The sequence below is a fragment of the Haemaphysalis longicornis genome, unplaced genomic scaffold (genome assembly GCF_048455015.1).
Source record: "Haemaphysalis longicornis isolate Haplotype H1 unplaced genomic scaffold, Haemaphysalis longicornis Haplotype H1 scaffold_5, whole genome shotgun sequence".
Classification (NCBI taxonomy): Eukaryota; Metazoa; Arthropoda; class Arachnida; order Ixodida; family Ixodidae; genus Haemaphysalis; species Haemaphysalis longicornis.
In genome coordinates, this window is record NW_027526385.1 from 28,508,482 (window position 1) to 28,535,427 (window position 26,946).

At 46.8% G+C, this 26,946-nt stretch overlaps 1 protein-coding gene across 1 annotated transcript; it reads right to left on the reverse strand.

Moving 5' to 3' along the window:
• Positions 1–1,343: 1,343 nt before the first annotated feature.
• Positions 1,344–25,208, reverse strand: LOC144139127 (single insulin-like growth factor-binding domain protein-1). The gene is made up of 4 exons (XM_077671583.1): positions 24,954–25,208; positions 15,360–15,415; positions 3,171–3,297; positions 1,344–1,517 (listed from the first exon to the last, which is right to left on the reverse strand). Exons 2-4 carry the CDS (start codon positions 15,407–15,409, stop codon positions 1,353–1,355), a joined length of 342 nt encoding a protein of 113 aa, XP_077527709.1. The 5' UTR covers positions 15,410–15,415; positions 24,954–25,208; the 3' UTR covers positions 1,344–1,352.
• Positions 25,209–26,946: the final 1,738 nt, after the last annotated feature.

Genomic DNA, 26,946 nt, shown 5'->3' on the forward strand with positions numbered 1-26,946 from the left:
TCTTTCCCGGTGATGGCGTTCTTAGACGGCTTGAATTACGTCACTAAGACCAGGTGGCGGCTGTTGGCCGGTTTTGCTTCAGTTGCAGCAACGAACGCTTTTCGGTAGCAACTTTAAAATAAAAGGCACAAAAACAAAGCAGAAATGGAAGGCGTATCTGATGTGACGAGCAAATCAGGCAGTGCCACTCTGTGATGGCGGACACTATTGCTTTCGCAGTGGTTCCAAATGCGAAGGAAAGAGTGAAAGCGCTTATCGAAAGTGTTGCAGGGTCCCTTTAAGAAATTAGGCGGCTGTACGTCTTGTCACTTGAATGTGCACTTCAAGTTGGCTAGGCATGAGAGACACAATTTTAGATCGACAGATCCAAATAAAAGCCTGTTGGATATGTATGTGTCTTAGGATGACCGCTCTCGACGCTCACGAGAAACACGAAATCCGTTTTTTCACCTAAACTCGGTGAAACCTTTTATCTGGCTCGTTGAATAGCTTTGCTTTGCATCAAATATTTTTCCAAAGCGCAAGTCAATCATTTATTTTATTTATTTATTTATTTATACAGGTACCTACATAGCCCTCACGGGCATTATTATAGGACGGAGAACAAGAAAAGGAATACAGTACAGTTGATTTAACCAGAAAATGATTGCGGGTAAAAGGCTGCATGGTTGAAGCAGAAAAGTGTTGAATTACAGTGTCATAAATATGGCACCACATTGTAAATACAAAGCAAAAAAAGCCTAAAAGAGAGAATGCTATCGGTTACACAGGGCAATAAAATAAAATGAAAAACAAGAAGTGCGGAACGCATCAAAAATCTACAGTAATGATTAGTTCAACAGAAAATGTGCCAATTTCTAACAAAAGATGAAGGGGCAGAGACAATTTCATCTGGCAAGCCGTTCCACTCATGCGTGGTCCTTGGAAAAAAGGCGTATTTAGATGCGTTGATCATCGAAGCGTATTCAGGCAGTTTTAAAGAATGGTGAGTACGGGGCGACACATAGTTAGGTTGTCTTATATGCTGTTCTTTGTCGATGCCTGTTTTGTTCATGAATATGCTGCAAAATAGGGATAGTCTTAGGTATTTCCACCGGTCAGCTAGCAGAGGCCATTGTATGCCTGAACGAATGTCGGCTGATCTTACGGTGAAGTTATAATCATCTCTGAATGAAGAAAAACCTCCCTTTTTCATACATGCGATTACGTGCGACGATAAAAATCCCAAAACAATGCCTAAAAAGCAAGGTATAAAATAGCGTTGGTAGTGATGATAATGGTGAAAGATACCATAGGAGGAGACACAAGTAACAAGTATAACAGTGCAAAACGTAACAGCCTCACAAGGTTTATTATATTGCATAATCGGTACCACCAGCTTCCAGAGGGTAAATCGATTTGGCGGCGGGTCTGCAGTGTCCAGGGGGGAGAATGCCGTACCTGTGGCTGTCCGCGACGCACTTATAACCTTTCTGGCAGGTGTTCAGGTAGGACACCGTGCAGGCACTCCAGGGACACTGCGTGGGGACAGTTTTAACGAAGAGCGTATGCATCAGGAAGCGGGCACAAATTTTACGCACGTCATTTGCTGGAGTTGCTAGCTCTCTACATGTAAAAGGTTTAAAATACCGTCTTATTGCGCGGATTGAGTTAATATGTAAAAGAATGCGGTTTTGTGGCAGATAACCCAGTGAGGTTCAATATCTTCATCTAGAAGAGACAGGCACATACAATAAAAATTGTGCCAATACAACGCAATGAATGCCAATTTGTGGGCATTTGCTATAGGATGTGTACGCATATAATTCTATAATAACACATCTTTTTTTTTATTTTCCATACCCATTTTTTAACCTACCAGACTATATAAAATTGTGGAAGAGCCTAAACCAGAATATAATGATTTCTTGGGCGAGTTGGTCATTCATCGTGTCAGTAAGCGCGAAAGGAACAAGGACGAACGAAGCGCCGTGTCCCGTCCACTTCGTTCGTCCTTGTCCCTTTCGTGCTTACTTACACGCAGATTATGGTGCCGGTAGGCTTGCCTTTACATTAAAATTTCAAATAGAGACGCAAATGTGAGGGGCTTTCAATTTAGCTACCCGGGATTATTAGGTTTTCGATAATTTCCGGGCGTATTGTATATATTTTGCATCGTAATGGCGGCTGCATAAGTGTAACCCCTTCTTTCTTTCAGAAATAAACTCAGCGCCCGAAAAAGAAGCGCATCGGTGTCGCCCATTGGGTCTCTAGGTGTTCTATTCAGCCTTCGCAGCTGTCAGTTTTTTTTGAGCGAAAGGGAAAATTGCAATCTGCATTGGATGCAGTACAGAATGTTGGAGGAAACATTGTTGGATACTTGAAATCCTTTTTTTGTTTTCCTGAATAATTTTATAAAAACAAATACTATTACAAAGTACGTATAAATGACAGGAGCTGGCGATAAACATTGACAAGACAGAGGCGCAATAAATGTAGACTGCGGGCATTCGAAAAAAATCACTAATGCCATGAGCATTACTTCTGTAATTTTTCACACCTGTCCTTTCGCGGGCTCCCGGCCGCCCATTATAAAATGAAGCTAGAAGCAAAGCGCGCAGTAAGCTTTCATTTAAGGATACCTCAAAATTTGAACCACAATTTTGTCAGAATAATCACTGTTTTATAGATATACATTACAATGAGGCAGCATTATTTGGCGAGTATCCCTATAACTGAAACTTGTAACACGCAGTACTCGGGTAATCGTGCATAACTGGGGAGCTTAGCACATCTAAGCGTCATAATAGCGCACTTTCAGAGAACTGGTAGAAGAAAACATTGCCAAGTAAAAGAACAAAAAAAAAACAAATGCAGAAAGGTAAAAGTGAAATCACACAAATAAGAAAGAGTATTATTATAAAGTAAAAATAAAACAAAAACATCTACAGAAAGTAAAAATGAATTGAAAATAACATCTTATACAGCGCCATCACAAATGTAACAAAAAATCACTCCAGAACACAAACCTAACCATGTATTCGTATGGAACATCCCGTCCGAAGGGCATCCTTGGACTGCCCACGGATGGTCGAGGTCCAGTAAATAGAATGCGCCCACTGTGTTACCCCTTCCAACGCTACTTTAATGCTCTAGCTCGTGTGAGTAATGGTTTGCAGAACTTCACTTACCAGACTGCAGTAACGGCAGCAGCCGCAGTAGTCCTTGTAAGTTCCGCACGGGCAGTAGCCTAGTACAGGACATTTCCACTTTTCACACTTCTTGGTGCGGCAGTCAGGAACTATTTCCGCTGATACCCTGCAGCCGAGATTTCGCATTTTGAGAACGAATATCACTTCCGTGAAATGAAAACAAAATTGCTAGTCTCTGGTGCTTTCTTTTATTTTGTTAAGAGTACGACATCAGTTTGCCTTGGTTGTAAAAATACCTAGGATGCCTCAGCTACCTTGTCCTGGTCATATTGTAAGGGAGGGCCCCGGTGCATACTAACGACGCCAGCATTTTAAGGGAGCCTTCTGTTACCGTTTGCTTGTACTGTATAAATGGTAAATCTTTGTGCCTACACGTGCGGCCGCGACTTTGTCGAATTAGGTTTCCCGTTATGCTTCATTGCCATTAAAGGGACACTGAAGTGAATTTGTCAAGCTCCCGTTTTTGCTTGCACTGCGTAGACTGGCTCAAATTAGCACACTTTTCATCGTTTATTCGGTTGACAAATCGGTAATTATTTTACAAAGCGCGAAAGAAGAAAAACTACCATGCGCGGTTTGCGGCGGCCGCACCAACTAAAGCTGTGACGTTAGGAGGAGCGGGCACCGTGATTGGACGATGCCCAAAGTGAGCAACCAAACAAGTTTCGGTTTCGGTTTCGGTTCTGTAAAACACAACCATTGGCGTTGTTGGATGGGCATTCTCAATAACTCAGTAATCATCGTACCGCGCTTCTGCCATGTTGTCAGCTGTAAAAATGCATAAAGATAAGCCTCCTAGGACGGATTGGAATCGTAGCATTCACTAGCCGAAACCTACGCAGTGCATGAACGCCCTCTGCGTACCCGCAGACGCCCAAATGTCATGCGCTTTTCCCCCATATTTGGAGCTTGCCTCCCTCATGCCTGTGTCGTAAAAAGCGTGTTCGCACCAGGCCAAGGGTCCGTTCATTCTGGCCTGTGCCCACTGCCTGCAAGAAGTCGGTGCTTATGGCAACAGCACGCCAACGAGAACTCGCTAGCGCGCCAGTGCCAGCCTGCGCGCGTTTTGTAAACTAGTTCGTGGAGCCATGAACGTTGCGGCCCAAAAAAAGGTGAACTCAATATAGAAAACATCGGCGGAAAACGAAAAAGTTAACTTACAAAAAAAAAGCCCTTACCCGCGGGGATTCGAACTTGACTTGCAAAATACTTGCGGTGGCATACCTACCAACCCAGACCGCTCGGCCACGGAGCGGGCTCGCTGGCGTTGGTAATATAGGGTATATATTGTACAACCAATTTACACTTTTCTTTAGTTTTGACATTTCAAGCAGCTTAGGTGACTATTTGTTGTATTGCGCTCGTGCAGTAAGCGTCGCCCGAGTTTCCACAATAGCTCACGTCTAGCAATTGCATTTAGCAGACGGAAAAGCGTTCGCAGATGCGTAGTCATGCTGCTGACCGCTGTGCTTGTTCGCCCAGCGCAAAAAAGTGCTTCCCGCACCCTAGTTTTACGCTGTACGGTAAAAATATCAGTTGATTTTATTTCCTTAGTATCTATATTGACTTCGCTGACTCTTCTCCCGCCTTCAAGAGGCCTTATATTTTCCTACTGGCATACCAGCAAGCGAAGCGTCGCATGTGCGCTTGTGCAGCGCTTGTGTGAAGCGACCTTGACTTGGAGCTAGATACAGTGTACAAACTAACCGAGTAAAGAAAGGCACATTCTACCATTCACAAACGTGTCCTGGCTTCGTTTCAACTGAGCGAACGAATTGCAACGACCCGTCGGCGGCCGGCGGACGAAACGCTGGGCCGACTGACTCTGCCTGAAGGCCGGGGAGCCGTGCAGTAGCGCAGCCAATTGCCAGATTATCCCCTCCTGACGTCACACGAAAACGCCGCAGAAAATGGGCGAGCGTAAAGAGAGGAGGACAGCATTTTCGAATTAATTTTTCTACTAAATAAAATCGCGTAAACGCGCCCAGGGTGGTCGAAACATGGCCTGGGGACTCCGGACTACAATTTGCGCAAGTAATCCCGCAATGTTTACATATCACTTCGGTGTCCCTTTAAAATGACTACTTTAGCGACCAGCGCGTCACGGGTCCACCGCACCGAGACGATGATGAAGGCGAAATTACGAGGCGTGCGCTCACGGGCGCTCGCGCTGGAGGAATGCATGTATGTATGTATGCATGTATGTATGTATGTATGTATGTATGTATGTATGTATGTATGTATGTATGTATGTATGTATGTATGTATGTATGTGTGTGTGTGTGTGTATGTATGTATGTATGTATGTATGTATGTATGTATGTATGTATGTATGTATGTATGTATGTATGTATGTATGTATGTATGTATGCATGCATGCATGCATGCATGCATGCATGTATGTATGTATGTATGTATGTATGTATGTATGTATGTATGTATGTATGTATGTATGTATGTATGTATGTATGTATGTATGTATGTATGTATGTATGTAGAAATCTTTATTAAAAAAGGGTTGACCAGTGGCCAGTTTGAGCCACAATGCTGTCGCGGCTGGTGGCCCCTGCGCCTGTTGCGACATGAATTGGTGATGGTGACCAAACTCGTCTCTTTTAACCACGCCATGTTGGACCCTTCTGCCTCACCGAATTATGCGGGACAACTACAGCTTGACGGTGACCACGAAGCAGCTTCGCCCGCCCAAAAGTATCTCCGCCGTCCGCCCACGGTGCAACCGCGGCTGTGCACAACCCTATGCTACCCCCGTTTTGGAGTCGTACCCCGCGAACATTTTTCACGCAGTTCGAAGTGCGCTTTCGTCTGCATCACACCCCTAGCCAGGAGACGAAATGCAACAGCGTCATGACCTTATTGCCAGGTAGCATCGCGGACGGGCTATCGGACATCCTCGATGCCCCACATCATCTAGCGCAATTCGACCCCCTCAAGGCAGCGATCTTCCAACGCAAGTCAGAGTCGGAGCGCAGCCGGTTGCAGCAGCACCGAAGACTCGGCGACAGGTGACCCTCGCAGCTGCTACATCGCATGCAGCAGCTATTGGGCGATCATGGCCAGGACCTCAACAATCCACTTCTTGGGGAGGTCTTCCTTCAAAACCTATCACAGAACATGGTAGTGGTACTTGCAGCAGCCGCTGACCCGCCATTTGACCAACTCGCGGAACTGGCTGACCTAATCGCGGACTATTCCCGGTCCCCAAGCATCCGCGCAGTCACTGATACGCCTTCTACCTCAAGAGACAACTCCAGGCTTGGTCGACTTGAGAGCCGCCTAGGAGAAATAAGCCATCACTGTCGTCCATCGCACCCCTCTTGCACTGACGCCGACGTGCATCCCGCGGACGACGGTACTTCCCATCCCCGTCCCGTTCTCAACATCGCTCCTCCGTAACGCTCGGTGAGCCTGGCCCTTCGGGCGTCTGTTGGTGTGCCGCCCGCAAGTGCAGCGAGCCTTGCTCATGAACGGGAAACTAGGAGGCCGGACATTCACAGCGGCAAGGAACCCCGGTCAGGCAGCCAGCCTCTTCTACACCACCGACAAGGATGCCGGCCATCGCTTCTTGGTCGATGCGGAAGCGGAGGTCACCAGCCTACCGGCCTCTTCACAAGACTGACGGCGCTGAGAAATTACCTCCCCGTTAATCGCCGCCAACAACTCGACGATCAACACCTACAGCTAGTCATAGCTCAAAATCAATTTTGGCCTAAGTCGCACCTTCCGGTGGCTGTTCACAATGGCCGACATCAAGCAGCGCCTTCTCGGTATTGATTTCCTGGCTTTCGACAACGTGGCACTGTCGACGCCTCGTGGACATGACGACAATACTTTCGATACATGGCGTTCTCTCCCCTGCCATGGCGCCCAGACTTCGTGCTTTTGTGCCATCTTCCTCGTACAAGAAGCTATTTGCACATTTTTCTGTGGCCATAAGACCCCACATGAGAGAGTCAGGGGAAGCAAACCATCACCCACCACATCTTCACAAAGAGACTGCCTGCATTCACTCAAGCGCATTGTCTTGCCGGATCGCGTTGCGCCATTCCTCGTCGAGAGTTCGAGCACATGCTAGAACAGGGAATCGTCCGTCCACCCTCCAGTACGCCAGTCCTGCATATGGTACCCAAGGAAGGTGACTGGAGGCCACGCGGCGACTACATTGCAATCATTGGATTTGCAATCATTGCAATCATTGCAATCATTGCAAACTGGACTAGTAAACCCACCGTACTTGCAGTACTTTACCGCGAATCTAACAGGCTGCAAGATATTCAGCAATGTAGACTTGGTCAAAGCCTATCACCAGATGCCTGTGGAGCCAGGAGGCATTCCGAGTACGGCCATTATTAACCCATGTGAATATGTCCGCATGATTTTCGGCTTGCGTAACGCCGCCCAGACCTTTCAGCGTGCCATCGACGAGGTTAGCCATGTTTGAAATTTTGTCTTTGCCTACCTCGACGATTCTTGATTGCAAGCTCATCATCATTCGAGCACGAAGCGCACTTGCGAGCCTTTCCACACCGTTTGACGAATATGAGCTCATTATAACCCCAAAAAGTGCGTCTTCGGTGTGCAGATCAACGAGTTCCTGTGCGACTTGGTCACTCCACAGGACTCCGGATTTACCGACACGAAGGTAAAATCAATCCAGTACTTTCTACAGCCCAGCTCAATTAAGAAGCTTAGAGAATTTTGTCTGCTAAACTTCTACCCAACGGTTCATTCGCAAACGTGCCAACTGCTCCAGCCCCTCACTATTCTGCTAGCCACCAAGACAGTACCACGAGAGCAATTCGAGTGGAGCGAGCGAGCAGCGTCCGGCTTTTGTGCTGCAAAAAAGGCTTTCTCCGACGCCGCCATGCTTTTGTAGCGTAAGCTACACTGGCCGAGGTTGAGCAGTTTCGCGTGGACCTTGAAGGGCCGTGCGGCGCAAGCGCGAGGAGCATTGGATTGGATTGGCTTGGCTTGACTTGGATTGGATTTGAATTGAATTGGATTGGAATAAATTGGATAGTATTGGATTGGAAATCCAATCCCATTGGAGTACGGGTGGGTAGAGAATTAGGTCTGCACATTCGCCGGTCTGCGCATTCCAGAAGAGTGACGTCGCACTGGCGCCGGCGCGTGCACAGCGGTGCGCCTCCGTTGCGCAGTAGCTAAGTCTGATGCTGCGTCGGAGCCGCTTGATAGCCGTTTCGCGTGGCTCGTGGAGAGCTGTTCTGTGCATGCGCGTGGCGCAGTGACTGAACTGGACCGGACTGGACTGGACTGGACTGGACTGGATTGGATTGAATTGAAAATCGTTTTAGCAGCAGAAAGCGTGATAAACAGCTAATCCTAGACAATCAGGAAACTTAAGAATAACCAGCTGAACTTTAGCACGCTACGTATATCCTGGCATAGCAGAGCTAAGCCACTGCTAATTTTTTACCCCGTTCCTGACGCTCAGGTCCGGCTGATCACCGACGCCTCCAGCGGGGCTGTCGGCGCTAAGGTAAAGCCGTTCGCCTCCGCTTGGCAACCACTTGGTTTGTACTCTCGGAAGCTGAAGCGTGCTGAGACAAGGTACAGAACCTTCGGGCGCGGGCTACTGGCTGTGTACCTTGCCATCAAACATTTCCGGAATTTCCTGGAAGGCAGACACTTCTACATTTCATGACGTCCGCCTTTCAGCGCAACAAGAGGTCGTACTCCTCGCGTGAGATCCGACACCCCCCTTCATCCCAAAGTATACTGTCGATCTCTACCATGTCAGAGGCCCGATCAACACTGCTGATGACGAGCTGTCTCACGTCAAAGCCCTTCCGTCCTCACCCCAATCGATCTCGATGGAAGAGCTTGCTTCTGCACAGCAACAATATACAGAGCTCCTGCAAATCCTTTCTGACTCCTCCGCGCTGACCTTCGTAGATGTGCCATTGCCGTTTACCGAAGCCACAATCACCTGCGAGACATCAACCGGCGTCTCCCGACCTTACGTTCCACCGACGTTTCGTCGAGCCGTTTTCGATGCCCTGCACGCAAAGAATCACCCCGACATACGAGCAACTCAATACCTCGCCACAGCCGCGTGGTTCAGGCCCTCCAATGCAATCCCTGCTGTTACACCTGCCTCCAGTGCCAACGTGTCAAGGTAACAAGGCAAGCAGTTACTCCTGCCACGCAATTCCACCCATCCGACATCTCTTTCCGGCACATTGACATTGACCTGGTTGGCCCCCTGCCAGAGTATTTATACGGCGCCTGTTTGTTGATGTGCGTGAACCGCTTCACGCCCCGGCCAGAGGCAATCCCGATCCCTGATAGAACAGTGGAAACCATCAACAGATCATTTGTTGGTGGTTGGGTGTCCTGTTTCAGCTGCTCTCTGTCGTCACCCCTGATCGCTGGCGTCAATTACAATCCGCCCTGTTCAACGCTCGCTGCCATCTTGCGAGTACGGCACATTCACATCACCTCCTAACACCATCTGCCAACAGTATAGTGAAACGTTTAAACCGCCAACTCAAGGCAGCTATCAGCACTTACGAGCCAAAGGAACATTGGCCAAAGGAACTCCGCCTACACTCTGATTTGAAGACTGAACTGCCTTGGTAATCAGCTGAACTGGTTTACGGGTGCCCTCCTTGTCTCCCGGGCGACATTCTGACACCTGCGCCTGCCGATGAACCTTCGGACCCCGTCGCTTACGTGGCTGACCTCCGCCACCTTTCCGAAGTAATATGGCCTGTGCTTTCTCGACAGCGCAGCGACCACTCCGTCTTAGTGAGGCATGACCTTTCGTCCTGCACTCACGTGTTCGTGCGCCATGACGCCACTCACTCTCGCTGTCGATGGCCCATACCGCGTCATCGACCGGCACCCCAACTCTTTCACGCTTGACATCAACGGCTGCCATGACGTCGTCGCCGCCGACCGAGTAAAGCGTCTCAACAACCATGCCCACGAATTGACACTTTCAGCGGTAGAAAATGGTCCAGTGGGAAAAAAGAACGGCCTCCAGCTCTACGGGGGGGAGCCCCGTAGCGACCAGCGGGCCATGGGTTCGCCGCACCGAGCCGACGACGAAGGCAAAATTACGAGGCACACGCCCAGTTGCTCTCGCTCGGGAGGAATGAAAATCACTTCGAGCCGAAATGATGTCGCTGCTGGTTGTCTCTGTGCCGGTCGCGGCACTACCGCTATGGCATTTATAATAAAAGGTTCTAGTACACTTTTTCTATCCTTGAGATCGTGCGCCGCTACTTCGGGCTGTATTTGGAAAAGTATATAGTCTTCCTTTTGCCACTTAATCTTGTAAATATCGGTCTGTCTTCCTGTACGTCTTTGTGTCTGTATGACCCTGTTTCACGCGACCGGCGAAAAGATAAGGGAATGCCGAAACGAGAAGTTTACATAGGAAAATCTCGCCTACCCACCCCGTCTCGTACAAAAGTGGTTACCTGTCAACGTCATTTAACCAAAAAATAACGTTACCGCAAAATCCCGAGAGATGCCCCACCCCCGAAAGATAACCCACCCCTGTTTTTGGCACGATTTTTCATTTTTTCAAAAACACCGAAAGATAACCCACCCCTGCCAATAGCATCATCCCAGCCGGGGATGACGCCCGCGGAAACGAGGTTATCTTGGGCGGCCGTGAGCGGCCGTGAGCGAGGAAGTTGCCGCCCGCTCCTTGAAACGGTGCGGTATATCAACAGCCCTCGATTGATCAGAAGGCGGGACCTTCATGAGCGGCTCGCTTCTGCGATCCATACTTCTGCTGCCCTGCCAACCACGTCGAACTCCGTGCGTGAGGAGGTGTTCGACCTTATGTTTGACAGTGAAAGCGACTGTTCGTTCGACGGTTTTGACGACGAATGAATACAGTGCTAATAAACGCGCGTTCGTTCTTTGGGTGCGATACATTTCTCCACTTTTTTTACTGCACACCGAAAGTTAGCCCATGTCATATTTTCACTTGATTTGCTCTCGATCTTAGGTGGGCTATCTCTCGGGATTTTACGGTACTCGTATGTGTAGAAAAACGTATTGAACAAGTGGTACCTGGCCGTGCTCTGTATTTAAAAGTTGATATGTGCTCGGTATTCGCGATAGCAAAAACAAAAATCAAAAACTGGGCGCCACGGCGCCCTGAAAAAGGGGATGTCCAGCGCGGCTGTTGTAGGGTATAGGTAGGTGTTGTAGGGAGGGTAGGGCATTTTCATCGTAGTGTCGGCGGGCTTGTCGCTTGGACTCAGCTTCTCTGGTGGCAAAGGCTGTGCCTTTGTCGAGAACTGCTGGGTCCTACATAGCGCGACGCATGCACTAGCCGTCGAAAGACGTCAATCCCATCCCCTTTCAAGAGCAGCTGCCAATATAATCTTTCTCAGAACACATGGGAGAGGTTTTCACTTTTCATCGACGCCTTACTGCCCGTCATGCGGTTTGAAAGGTTGTTTTGGGGTTTTTTGCTTTCTTTTCTTCAGCTCTAGGCTTGTGTTGCTCAGGAGCAACGACTCAAACAATAATTTTCGCTCTCGCACTTTATGGTTTTTTCAACATTTAACACCATCTGTTGACAGACAAAGAATCCCGAATCTTCAAAAATAAAGAGGAGGGAGCAGCACGTTCTTCCCCGTGCAAAAAAATATATTGTCTGCGCGTGTCAACTGGCATCGAGCCCGGGTGGCTCAATGGGCTAGCGATAGGTAAGCGAAATTGTGCAATTACGTAGTTATTACAAATGATAGCAACACAAGCGTCACGTATTTGTCTTCACTTGAACCATAAATCGTGGTGATCAAGTTAGCTCCCAAGTGATGTAAGGGCAGCCAGTGCCCACTGTGTCCTAGTGTCCATCCCAATGAACCAAATTTTTTCTGAGTTGATGTTTCTGATGTCAGAAGTCCCTTTAGATCATTAAAAAGTTATCACACGCTTAGGCAAAATAATATTGTTTTGGGCATCAAAGGCTTAACCTGACGCACGCGTTAGTCGTCTTCAGCAAAAACTGTTGGGTCCTGCCTCGGCTTTCTGTTTATGACACGAAATTTTCCGACTAACAAGAGTCTAACAGCTTCGTTGTAAGAAAAGGCGTCGTAAACAATATTTTTACACAAAAACGTAAAAGTGCTCGTGTCCGAGCCTATGCCCCGTGGAGCCATAAGAATTACAACAGTAAAGAAATTTTCCTGGAAGATCTAATCAGGACGTTACATATAATTGAAAATTTTTACGCTGTACCCATAAGTAGTCGGTAGGAAATGGCTCGCTTCGATCGTTCGTTGCTTTTTTTTTCCAAGCCTTGCATTGCGTGCGGTGCAAATTACTCAGCTTAAAGTTACAGTATATGCTACAGATTATTCACATGTGTGAGATTATGAACGATAATTGTTGATGGCGCTACTAAGCTACACCTTAGTATGAAGGTCTGAGTGCCGCGTATTAAAGGAGTACTGACACGAAATTTCAAAGCTGTGATAACTATGTAAAACGCTTCCTTTTTATCAGGAGATATCACCCAGCAAGTTTCAACAGCAACAGTTCAGCGAAACATATTTAAAATCCATTTTAATCTTCGCCCGAACGAGAAAGCCCAGAGCGGGCCGACATAACATCATGTGCTACTTGCCCCAAACTGCCGACGTCGGGGCTCCCGTGACAAAGCCGACGCGCTGGCTGTGGTTGGCGCGCGCTGCTCGGGCGTGTGTATACGTCATAGTTTTGGGACTGACGTCATGCTGCCCGGGCCTGTGGGGACGGCGAAAACCTCGGCCGGTCTGGGCGCGCGCGTGCGCTCGCTCGCGCGCGCTTCCAGAGAGGCAGCGATACGGCAAGAATGGTGACGCCACGTGATACATGCTGTCATGGCGGCCGCTCGGCGTTTTTCAGTCGAAACTGAAACTGGCACGAATAAACGACGCCGTAAATGAATGTTTACGCTGCGCTCGACCGTCTAATCTGTCATTCTATGATTAGTGGGCTGGTAGGCACGCATAGCAGCGAAAAAAACGTAACACGAAAATTTCGTGTCAGTACTCCTTTACGGTCTGAGTGCCGCGTATTGATTTAAAGGGGCACTGACACAAAAATTTAGCATCTTGTTTTTTTCGTTGCGATAAGTAGCTAGTGACCTACTTATAACCTTTAGAAACCTCATTTGCTTCAGCGTGCGACGGTTGTTTAATTAGAGGCATTTTCAATGCGGCCAGTCGCAGTTTCGGTTTCAGCGAGTGCCGCGAAACGATGGATTTTGTGTGAACAAAGCTGACCACGTGACCGTCGGAGGGATATCACAGAGCAGAGCCGCCGTAGCACTGTCGAATCCGCATCGACGGCAGTTTCTGCGAATGCCCCCTCGTACTGATCTCGTGAGGCGCTTAATTAAAAAGCGACCGTGGATGTGACGCAGGCGCTGCGAGTGCAAATGCTACCGCGGCTAAAGAACGACGCGCGACGCTCGAGACGGTGGGTGGCAAGACGCGCGCTGGGAGCAGCCGGCCGATCTGCCTACAGGTCCGCCTACAGATGTGTTCGGCTCAGCACTGCGGCGGATATTCGAGAGCCGCTCTCGTAAGCGGTGCAGATTACAATTTTTAATTTTTAATGCAACCCGCCATCGCACCATTAACTCCTTTCTCATGTAAGCCACTATGGTCGGGACTTGGGGACAATTTCGTGCAGCGGTAAGAAGCTATCACTCGAGCTACCTGCGCCGGCCTGGGCCACTTCGCGGCCGTGGCCGCCGCCTGCACAGCGACCGTGCGGCTAGCTCAGTGGGCTTTTCGTGCCTCCGGCGCGTTTTCGCATCCAATGGTAATAAACAGTAATAGAAACAGAGTGCCTGGAATCGCTGTAGAACTTTGGTCGCGGCCAGCTGCCCGATTAGCTGACGAAATCTCGGCGCCTCCGCCGCCAACGATCGGGTCGTTCGTTCTCGAGAGCAGAAGCTCCGCCCTCCGGCCCTCCGATTGGAGCGGCGAGCCGGGCGAGCCCGCGTAAAACGCCGGTAGTGCGGAAGCGGCAAACACAAACTCGTGACGTGTTTGGATGTTGTTTATTTACAATTGCGCGTGGTCCTCTGCTGGCTGCTCGGTTGCGTTTCGCACACTTCAAAATTGATTTTAAATATGTTCTAGGCTGTATTCGCCGCTGATATTTTGCAGATGATGTATATGTGTTCCAACCAATCTATCTCTGACGTTATCTCGCCTTCAAAATTTTGTGTCAGTGCCCCTTTAATGCGCCATAAACGTACCTAGCGCAGACCCCTGCAGACCTCTGCTGTCCGCAGAATTGCTGTTACACGCGTCATCTTTGATTCGCGTTCGGAACGACGTCGGTCGCATGCAGCCGCACAGCAGGGAGGACAAGCTAAGCCTACCAGAGCTGACCGACTAAAGCGCATATACAACAAAATGGCGGCACCCTTGAACCGTCTCACTGTGAACAAATGTCACGTAATGTGAACTGACCAGTGATTATGGCGGCAGCACGAAAAAAGAAAAGGGCCCATCTCCCCGCGAGGGGGACTCGAGTAAATGCGTCGCATGGGGGTGGGTATATTGCGTTAACGTTTAGTGTTTGGGGAGTTGGTGGTAGTGAATGCGTTGTATCAGCAGCTTCTTGACGTAGTTTTAATGAGTCGAGGATATAAGGCGCGTTCGTAGCCTTCCATTCTGTGTCGGCTTTGTGGCGCAGTGGGTAGAGCACCATGTACCTTGCGTTCCACCCGCAGGGTCGTGGGATCGAAGCCAGGCGCCGGTAAGTATTATTTTTTTATATAGTGTAGGGGGAGGGGTGCGGACGTGTTGTTGAGAGCGAGGTGGGTAGCGTGATGGGGGAGAGGAGGAGTGGGGGAGAGGGCGCACCTAGAATGGCTGTTGTGGACGCCGAGGCACGCCGACAACGCCGGGTGACATCGTGAGTTAAAGAAATGCTCTGCATTTAAAAGTACAAGAAAAGAATGTCAATACTCTGTATCTTTATCCACTGACACTAGCTAAACGGAACCGACAAGCCCGCCGAGACGACGAGAAACATTTCACACCCTCCTCCATCACGATTTGTAGTAGCTTACAACAGCTTTGCTGGACATACACCTTCGCAGGGCGGCATGGCGTCCAATTGTGCCAAAGAAATAGACGTGTGCACTTTACTCACCTCATTATGATGATAGCAGCGGCCCCGAAGAACACCAGGAAGAGCTTCATGTTGAACTTCAAAGCGAAAAATGAGCATTGATACCAAGTCAATCAATGTAAAACATTTGCACTTGTGCCGTGAAAATGTCTTACTGAATTGTTCATAGATAACATTTGCTACCAGTTTTGTTCGTAAAATGTTGCTAAGTTGACGATATCGTGAGTTTGTCACCCCATCCTTGAAGGCCCAGACAGCCGATTTTCGTCGAGTGCATGTCCTCTGCATCACTTCATTTTATTTATTGTACCTTCAAAGCCCGAAGGCGTTACAGAAGGGAATGGAGTTAATACATAATGCAAACACAAGAAAGAATATCAAAAACAGAAAAAATTGAAAAAACAAAACAAAAGAAAAGTGCGGATTAACAAAACTGGTTTTCTATAGCATTTTTAAACGCAGACAAATCGGTTATGCTAGCAACTGAGGCGGGAGGTGGTACCATGCCCAGGTGGTTTTTGGAATAAATGAGTAGAAAAATAAATTTGACGGGCACTGTGGAATGAATGATGTATGCAGGTGATCAGTCCGAGACAATATCTATGAAAGTGCAGAGAAAAATTGACTTAATTGCGGATTGTAATAGTACGATTTGTGCAGTAATACTAATAGTGCTAGTTTGCTACGGTGTGAGAGGAGAGGAAGGTTTCAGGTAGCTTTCATATATGTTACACTTGCTGTCCGAGAGTAGTTAGCAAGAATGAAACATACACAACGATTTCGAAGCGGTGACTTCATACGAAAGCCAACGTTTTGTGTACTGGAGTAACCTGAAAAATTTCAAACTAGGGAGGCGTAAATAATTTTAAAATTGCACTGAAATTCCTCGTCTAAACTGTGTCGCCAGTTTGTGTCGAAACCTGACACTACCGTACGTGTCGGAAGAAGGCCGTTGGTTTAAACGAGTTTCAAAAACTGCACAAAGGGATAGGAAGGGTTGCACATTATTGTTGTTTTAGGAGGGGAAAAGTTTTTAAATACCTGTTTTCATCTCATGGGAAGGTTATGTTATGTTGCCGCATGGTATGTTGCTGCCTGGCTCACTGTCGTGAGCGCGAGGGGGCGGGTTCAATTCCCGGCCGTGGCGGCCGCTTTTCTGATGGAGGCGAAAGGCAAAAACGCCCGTGTGTACGAGAGTTAGGTGCACGATAAAGACCCCTAGGTGGTCAAAATTATTCCGGACCCCTTCACTGCGGCGCGCCTCATCGTATGCGTTGCGTCGCCGCATTAAACCCTACCATCAATCGCTGTCGTCATAGCCGGAATTTATTTTTTCGGGCCATGTGATGGTGGTAGACCAAAAAATCCTGTTTCCAAGACTTAGGGCGCTATCAGCAAAAACGTTTGGGGTAAGGTGTTTTAACTGATGCACTTCTTTTCGGGATACAGAAAATATTCTCGACAAAAGTCGGTTGTTCGTTCGGAGGGTTTTTAACGGGCATTTCAAGACCTAAAACGACCGGAAAGGATCAAATTCATACCGGGTATTAGGGATTCACCTAAAACTCTTGAAGATTCATCTGGTCGTTACCCTTAAAATAATATAGGTCGAAAGTTTTTCGGAGTAGTAAAAATTTGGGTATATCTGGTTCCGCACGTGATGTTAGCATTATGCCACAGTTGTTAAATTCTTGTAAACTTCTTTCTCCTAAGTGTTTTATTGTCTCATTCAGTAAATATTACTGACCCCTTAGAGGAAGCAAGCTTCCCTGCTTTGTGCCTCATTTCTTTAGCATCGGTTGAATTTCACTCTTTCGGTCTGTTTAGACCTGAAATAGAATTTTTTTGCTTTGTCTAGATGGTGATGGCTGTCATGATGAAAGCTAAATATAGTACTCATGCGAGTGTCACCAGGTACTGTTATCATCCCGACATGCCGCCTACTGATTCCCTCGATGGAAAACGTAGGCGTCGAGGACTTGTATTATTTGTGTCTGAATATGGGCATTGTGTACTAAATGATGGCAGTCCTAAATTTTCCGTTGCCCGATATATGGAAGCAGCCAGGATCTGACTTTGGTTTCGAGGCAATTCGCTGGACAACTCCAGTGGTTTGCTAATATTGAAACCCACGGCCATGATCACATTCTGACATACATTAAAATTAAGGGATTCCGTCACTCTTTTTTTGCCAAGGTAACCAAACATAATAACTGGCCGAAATTTGAATCCCTCATGGAGGACACTGCGTGGCCTTTTTACAAGCCTAGAAACCACGATTGGATATGCACCCCAGGATTGCACGCGTTCTGTCACTATGCTGCTCAAAGTAACAGAATTTGAAATAGAACCTTGACATCTGCGGCCAATTGGACGACACGCGGAGCGACAGTACTGGCGCACAAAAAAAGTACGCGACCCAAGAGTAGCCCGAAGCATACAGAAGAAAACACAGCGACGCATCGCTCGGGCCCAGGCATGACGGTGGAAATCTTTCTCGGAGTCACTCGCCCATGGAAGCCCTTGTCTTGTATATCAAGGATACTGTGTGGCCTAGCAACACCTGTGGAGCCGCGGATTTGAAGGATTTGGCACTGAACGAAAACCATCCGTAGCTGAAAGTCGCATAATATCTCGGCCGGATGGTTGCGATAGAACTGATGGTAGTCGATCTTCAAGCATCCGTGAAGTTTCTACTTAACGCAATCAACCCATGTGCGTCCTCTCTTCCATGGAAGACTTGGAAGCAGTTCTGGCATCCTACAGGCGTAGCTCATCACATGGTCCCGATGGGATCTCGTATTTCTCACTATGACTACTTGACTCTGAAGTTCGTCAAACACTTTTGAACATTTTTAACATGACGTGGATGCATGGCGTCGTTTCATCAGAGTGGAAAATAAGCCGTCTGTTCCCCTTACTCAATCAAAGCAAATCTCCGCTTCACCTTTCATCATACTGTACAATCGCCCTGGCAAGCTTCCTTAGGAAGGTCCCGGAAAAAATACTCATGCGTGTCCACTAGTACCTTGAATACCCCAATATATATCATGGTCGGTTTTCAGCGTGAACGCTCCTCTAGTGACTGCGTGGTGGGCGTGGCAACGTTGCAGAGCTGGAAAAAAGTCGCAAACGCCTGTCAGCTGCCCTCATCCTTTACGTTAAGGGCGCCTATGACAATGCCGTTCACGAGGCTATTGTAGACGCCCTGCAGAACTTCAGACTAGCTGGGCGAGTTTACTGATGGGTAGACAGCTTTTCGTCCGCAAGATATTTTTATATCATGACGAGGGATGGCCCAACATCACAGCACTTTACTGAACGTGGTGTTACTCAAGCTGTGGTGCTAAGCCCAACCCATTTCAAACTAGCGATCATCGGACTTGTGTACGCTCTCTTTCAAAATGTCAGTGACTCCATATAAGATGATGATATTTGCCTCTAGGCTTCGAGTGTCAACCGACGACCGCTAAGGTCACTACTTCAAAACGCGAGCAATGTCAGTGGATCTTACATAAAATGGGAAGGTCGGAGCATCTCGGGCGACAAGCGTGCGCTGCTTGCATATACCCCGAGCCCATGTCCCCACATCGCATCGAGATCAATGGGAAGTTCGTTCCTTACTCCAGATACCACATATTTCTTGGCATAAACATCGACAGGGCCGTTTCGTGGAGCGCACAGGTGACTGCCCTTAAGAAAATTTACCACCATTGCCCACATATTCAGATATTTTGCAGGAGAGACGTGATGAACATCGGGCAGAGGAACGCTGCAGCTGAACTCCGCACTTTTTAAAGAGCCATACATTACAGCTTGTAAGTAATTTTCAATACTTGCTCCACTATGCATCGGGCAATAGAGAGCATCCAAGCGCATGTTCAGCGTCTTGTCTTGGTTTGCGGCATTGTGAATGAACAGTGGGCACCTTTTTTCATCGCTTAAGAACACCAAAGAGCAACTTGTGTGGCTACAGAGACACTAGACATGTACATCAGGCTCCTCACGAGGCTGCCATTGCACCATCTGGCACAGCTCCTTCAGAGTGGACCACGATCGCGATGTTCAGCCGTTATCCCTAGGTACAGGTTTGAGATACCGTCGGTGCAATCCCTGCTGTTACACTGTCCTCCCCATTGTGGTGCCTGTCCCGGGCATTGGAAAACGATCCGACATGCCACGATTGGCCCTTCAACAGCTTACGATGCTCTTACAACATGAACGTTACAAAGACCGAAAACATAACTACACGAACGGCTCAGTAATGTCCTCGAGCTCGGCGGGGGCGGTGGTTGCACCAGCAGCTGTTAACAAATTTCGACTCCATGTTGATCATGCCACGAGCTCGTCAGCTACAGAACGTGCAGCCATTTGTGGGGCTCGTGGTCACGTTATTGTACCTACACCTCAAACCTGGCGTTCTTCTCTGACTCCAACGGTGCATTAGAAATCTAACGCTTAACCCTGCGCTATGGCCCCCTGCACCAATTGCTAATGAAGAATAGACGAAAATTCCATCCCGCCATCACAGACAGAAATGACATAACATTCCAGTGGCTTCTATGTCATTTCGCAATCGTTGGCAGCGTATTGGTGGGTAGAGCGGCCCGTACAGGCCACGAAAGTAAGCGTACCATTCTCCTTCCTCTCTCAACGGCAGATGCCACGATGATGTTTCCTAATTGTGCACCTAGGACTACCATGGGGCAATAGAACGCGCCCTACTTTTTACCCGACTTTTCAAACTTGTCAAGATCCCCTTGTCCAGCGCCGTCTTCTGTATGGGATGGGTCGACTCCAGTCAACTTTTCTTTGTAGACTGTGGTCGGGAGTGGCCTTCACGAAACCTACCCCTTCCTTATCCTGATGGCCAGCAGCGTCCACTATGACGCCTGCGGTACGGAAGAGACAACAGAGCATGTGCCTGTCGCTGCCTCAAGTACTCATCGCAGAGAAGGGTCTTTGTCACCGTGCTCAGCGGATTTCAATATCGACCATTCACAGCAGAGAGTATGATCGGCCTCTACCATCAAGCCCCAGAAGGCGACAAAAGCCCTTCTGCGTTTTCGGAGCGAAACGAACTTGCGTGAACGACTATAGTGCCTTAAATGGGATTAGAGTGCGAGCTTTGCTGCTTCTATTTCTTCCTCTTTGTGTTCCGTGTCTTTTACCCCCGAGTGTAGTTTTGCAAACAAGGCGCTACATATGGTTAACCTTCCCCTCCACCTACTTGAGTGTGACGTACAGCTGAGGCAAATAGAACGAGAAGAAATAAAGAAGCTGGAGGGAAAAATAGAGCGTGTATAAAGGGCTCTAACAGGACAAGACAAATAGCTTGTCGATTACGGAGATCGTTCGAGAAGGAATAATCTGGTCATATCCGGCTTATGGGAAGGACCAAACGAAAACAGTAATTCTTGAAGATAAAGTTTTTTCTAAAGTTTCCTGAGACATCCTAAACGTCACAGGTACTTCCATGGAGCGCATGCATAGAATTTGCCAGGCGAGCGCACAACGCCCAAGGCCGGTCATTGTACGGTTGTACAATTACTGAGAAAAAGTATGCGCTTTTCAAGAAGCGTAGGATAATAATATATTCTGGTGTGTCGGTATCTCACGACTACTCGCAAGGAACAGTTCAGCTACGAGAAAGATTTGTAAAACAATAAAAGACAACAGACATCGGGTTATAAGACGTACTTAGTACATGATAAGCTCTACATCAATGATGTCGTCTACGTATGGGATGAGCGTCAGAACCGTAGTAAACTGTTGCTCAGCGCTGCGCGCTCAGAAGATTGCCATCACGATGACGAGCAAACTATAGCGCACAAGCGGCTTCATTCATAAACCTCAGTGCACAGAGCCTGCGTAATAAACAAGAACGGTTTGAACATGTCCTGCTATTCTATCCCCCTCACATGACCGTTATTTCAGAAACCTGGTTGCACCCTGAAGATCCAGATAGTTGCGTGCCTCCGCCTTCATATACGCGTTATCGTAAGGATAGTAAAACAAGGGGAGGGGGGGAAGGTTGGGGGGCGGATGTGCAGTTTGTGTCAAAACTGCTGTGCCGTCGTATCAATTGCCTGAACTTGAAGTGTACCAGGGGAGTTTGTTTTGCAAACGGGAATTTTTAGGCAACCAAATCATCGTCGTAGGTCTGTACAGACCGCCCAACGCTGATCCCGATTTTTTGTTAAAGCTTTACGACTAGCTAAATCAGTATCGGAACGGACTTCTTTTAATTGTTGGGCACCTTAACCTGCCTAGTGTTAACTGGGAAACTCTGAAGTGTGGCCCTACAGACATGCAGAATTCTGAAATTTTTATTGACAAGCTCTTGGCATTTAATCTCACTCAAACCGCTTTGCTCCCCAATAGAGAGACAAGCAGTACATCTTCGATCCTAGATCTTGTATTGTGCTCCTCAACTATAATTGATTTTACCACCGAAATTAATGAGGGAATTTTATATCATAAGTTGGTATACTTTACGCCACTGCTCCCGCGTCTATCCAACCCACCTCAATGCAAATCAAATATTATAAAGCAGTACTCATCTGCAGATGATGTAAATATAATTAACTATCTCGAAGATGTCATTCGTTTGTTTGATGATAATGGCGACGTTAATACATTATGAAAAAAGTCCAAAGCTCACTTTCATTTCTGTATGCAACATTTATGTCAAGGTAAAGTGAAAAAAGTTGGCAGGAGGAATCTCTGGATGAATACAGAAATAAATCACGTAAAATGCAAATTAAAACGCTTGCGGAAATGTTATAATGCTTCTCAAGCAGACATTTTTGAGTTACAGGCTACATTAAAGGCCAAATTGACTGCTTCCAGGAACCACTACTTCATTTCAACAGTGAATCAATTTGCCTCTGGAAGACCCTCAAAATTTTGGCAATTTTTACCGAATAGGGGTGGAACGACGCATGATCAAATTGCCAAAGGTGATCGTGCAACTAAGTTTAGGCACGACGGACTCCACGCTCCTTTCCCACCCAGGAAGACAGTTTTTGAGTCCGGCCGTGTTCCAGGAAGGCGCACCTGTCACGAGGAGCAGCCGCGAGTAAGAAAGGTTGGTGGCGGGCAAAGTTCCCAGACGTGGGCATGTCTGATTACGACTAGCTCGCGCCCCATCGGTTGGGCCGCTGGTTCAACGTGGCTATCACGACATTCAGCATCATGGCAAATTTCTTCTAAAGAGGGCAATGGGGGCCAGCTCAAGCAAAAGAAGTATTGTACCGAAGCGAACCACCTGCACTCCCCCCATCGCCCTCCATTCTGTTTGATCTCGCTAATTTTTAAGGGGCGCCCCAAAAAGGCATGTCTGGTGGCGTGGTGCATCAACTTGCATCAACCGTTGGCTTTTCATTGAACCATGACAAATGACTGTCTTTGGTTCTCGCAATTTCTGGGAAAGTAAAGCCGTCAGAAAGACGAGCGAAAACATCTTTTTGTATTTGCGCGAATAAATTTCATATATTTGTGCTGAAATGCAATTCCGAACAATAAAGTTTGTTGTAGATCTTTAAACGGGGCTGTTTGAAGAAATGGCGATTGTAGTGTCATTCGGATTTCTTTGGAAGGTGTCACCGAATTGGTTTGCGATTGGATCAGAACCAGTCGACCGGCCCTGACAATATCCCTTCCGCATTTGTGAGACGTTATGCTACACTGCTAGCCAGTTTTCTTGTATTCATTTTTAGAAATCCGTTTCACGCGATCTGATACCTGACTGGCGTATTGCATGTGTGACTGCTGTTTTCAAGAAAGGTAACCGTCTCAATTTTTGTAACTATCGGCCCATCTCTTTCACCTGTCTTTGTTGTAAATTGTTAGAGCACGTTATTACAAAATATCTGAATAAAGCTCTTCAATCTCAAAATATTCTTCGTGAACACCAACACGCTTTCGGACGACGTCTTTCTACTACTACACAGGTACTAACTACAATTAATGAATTTGCGAAGGCTTTTGATGCTCGTAGCCAGGTTGACGTGATCCTTATTGACTTCTCGAAGGGGTTCCGTAAAGTTTCACATAAAAAGTTAATAACTAAACTGAAGTAAATTAGCGTTGCTTCTGATATATAATACATTGGGTTATATATTATCTACTAAACCGTAAAAAGTACGTAAAAATTGGGGAATAGCGCTCGCGTTTGTAGACGTTTTTTCTTGAGTACCACAGGGGTCCGTACTCGGTCCTATTTTATGTAATAATAATGTAATGATTTGCTCGAAGCAATAGATCTCAGCCTATCAGTTGAAGTATTCTCAGAGGACTGCATTTTTTTTTCAAAGTAATCAACTATATTGGTCCCTCCGAAACTTGGTGTACGGAGTGGAATATGGTAATTAATCTAGAACAAAAACTGCCCATTTGTGTCCTAATAAAATCAGCAAGTCTCATTTCAAATATGATATAAAAGAGTCGCAGATTATACAAGTAGAAAAGTGGAAGAATATAAATATCTGGGTGTAATAATTACCTCAATCCTCAACTGGCCAACTCCTGTAGTAAATACATGCTCTTCTGCATGTAATATAAAAAAAATAAGTAGGGTTTCTAAAGCATCAATCAGCTAATTCCCCCAGTTCCTTAAAGCATAAAACAGGCAATACAATGCTAAGACCGTCTTTGAAGCACGCGTCCTTAGTATGGGACCCTCACACAAAAAAGCAAAATACAAGAGATTGGAAAAAATCAGTGTCTGGCAGTCCGTTTTACTTACAGTAGATATAGAAGTCGCAATTCCCCCTCAACGGTGTCGCAGTTAGCACATCTTGAACCTTTTTAGGACTTACAGGGAGCTGCTCCACTAAACTTACTCTGAATATTATACTGTTCTCAACAAGAAATAAAGCCGGGTAATTAAATAGTAAAATATTCTTCCAGACCATCCCGTCAAACACAGCTGCAACATCAAGCCAATCTTCGCAAGAACTAATATTTACAAAAACGTTCTCCCGAAAACAATAAATGTGTAAAATGTGTTGCCCAGGCACGCAACTCTACTTTCTGGTCCAACATAAAGTGCGCTTTGTTTCCTGAGGCCGGGTTTGTCTAGACTGTTGCGGACTCTAGTAATAACTTTACAGAATGATGTCATTTCACGTCTAAGCCAACCGCACTGCGTGACACACCGTTTTTTTTACGTTCATAGATCATGATATGGTTTTTGCGTCGGTGGTCTGAACATAGCATGACTTTCACAATACTTCTTGAATTCAACAACATGTTGTGTGCCTAAGAGTGTTGTGCTTTGATTTTGGGTTTTGTTGCAGTGTGTCAACTCTGCCCTGTGAAAACGCATAAAATGTGGTGGTGTTTATGCGTTTTTCTCAATAGTAACCCTAGTAATAATTTTGTAACGTTGTTGTACGTTTGTTTTATCCTTCAACGTCGAGTATCTTTCCTCCTTGGACCTTAGATGGTTCGCAGTATATAATACATAAAAATAAAAAAGTAAAAATACATGACAGGTATTCTGGATGTATTCCAAAAAAAGGTCATTGCTATGGCAAGTGCTACACATCAAGGTTTCAGTGGGTTGTTGTCGAACCAAAAATGAGTGCAGTGGTTTGAAAGCTTTCTTACCTGGCTGCTTCAGCTGATGTTTCAAAGGTTCTGTTTCGCCTGGGAGGCTGGAAGCCGTACGGGGAGAAGAGACCACCTGGGCTCTTATTATTGCGTGACAGAAACGTGCTCCGAGGTTAAGGTGAGGGAGAGAAGCGTATTCGTTTGTCACATGACCGGACAGCTGTCTCATAACACCTGGCGTGAGAAATATTGCGCGATATTGAGGGCAGAACTCGGCCACTTGAGTCTCGCTGAAAGAATGCTGCCATAAGCTTCGGACAGGGCTAAAAGCAAAAGCACCGACTACGCCTGAATGCTGCCTTCACTGGTAGCTTTCTTTTTTAAGATAGGCTAGGCGGACTCGCCATTGTGCTCTGTGTGCTCTGTGAGAGAAGACATACGGCATGTCTTGTGTTACTTCCCGCAGGATACAACTCAACGCGAAACAGCTAAAAGAACTCTACTGCGACTGCTACGCGGAAACTCTTTAGAGCTGGGTCACTTCCTTGGTCCATGGCAAAATCACACTGACACGACGTGAGGGACAAAGGCTCTCCTAACGTTTCTGTCTGACGCGGGACTAACCGATGTTCTTTAACCTTGGAATGATCTCAGATTTTTTCTCCTAGTGCTGTAATTTCTTTTTTATGTTCTGAACTGATTTTATTTTCTTCTCCCTCTTATTCAGTGTTGATGCGCACTACTTCTCCTTTTCTTTTTTCACCTCACTATGTTCACCCATATCTCAAGTAGCAAGCCCCGCCATTTGTGGGGCTGACCTCTTCAGAATTCATAAATTCCCCCCCCCCCCCCCATCTCTCTCTCTATCCCAGCGCACGGCTTCTTTGTAAGGAGGAAAGCGCTGTTCGACTACATGATTTTCGAAAGACTGACGCCGCGTCACGATGGTATTTTCATGAAGTCACCCCAAGTGTTTTTGGAAAGTGATGTATTTTCCGGACAAGAAAACTGCTGCTTCAATTAGCGCACACAACTTGCACTGCTGCTTATTTTGAGGGGATGCCGCGCGCTCTATTTTTTCACTGCCCAATTGGGATCGTGTTTTTTTTCAATGTAGGCATGTTTAGTTGCCAGAAAACAAAGCATAAGCGTTGCGCAGTGCTGGTTTGCTTCCGGTAGAACAAAGTGGCTGAACATCATTTTCTGCGGTGACAGTGAGCATCAATGTGATATATTGATAAATAGGCACTGCAAGGTTCAAATGCAGGAATTGGTGTAGTAGGCGTACCTTCAAACTGATTTGCCAAAAGAATCGGAAATTTTAGCAAGCCTGACTAATGCCGTTTCTTTTATTTAGGTTCCACATTGCAATTTTAATTTTTACTAGAGGTTCAATAATAACTCATTTACAGTGCTGTGGCTGAAAATAAAAAGATTCACCCGTTGGCCATATTCCTACTGTAAATGCATGCTCTGGCGTCATTGGCATGTTCCCGTGTTCACTGTTCAAAAGGGGAGGAATGATTTCTGGCTCATTTGACTTCACTGCTTTCTGCATAATTTAGCTAAGTCGTGTGACATAATTTGTAGCCTGCACGGTACAGCTTAAAGCATGACTAAGATTTTTATGGGAACCGGCGACAGGGTTTGTTAAGACGGATAAAGTTGTTTCACTTGTTTAACACTCCGTGCCACTTATGAATTTAGAAATACAGCCAATGAAAGCACTACCCGTCCAACACAAACATTCAATAAATACTAATAAAATATTGCTAAATTCTTCGCCACCCAGACCTCACTACCGAGGTTGCATCTTCACTGCTAAGTACTTTTAGGCCCTGTTTTACTATTGAATGAGCATCCCTGAAGCATCCCTTGGTAAAAAAATTGGCATGCCCAGTTCCGAATACCCGGGCCCTGTTAGTGAACTTTTAATTCACTGTCACAGCTTCGCAACTTACCAGTGAGGTGTTTCCGCCAGTGACGATGGCAGCGGCAATCAGAAACACACAGTCAGTTAAGAAATCGTAATGTGTCGGCCTTCTCTTCG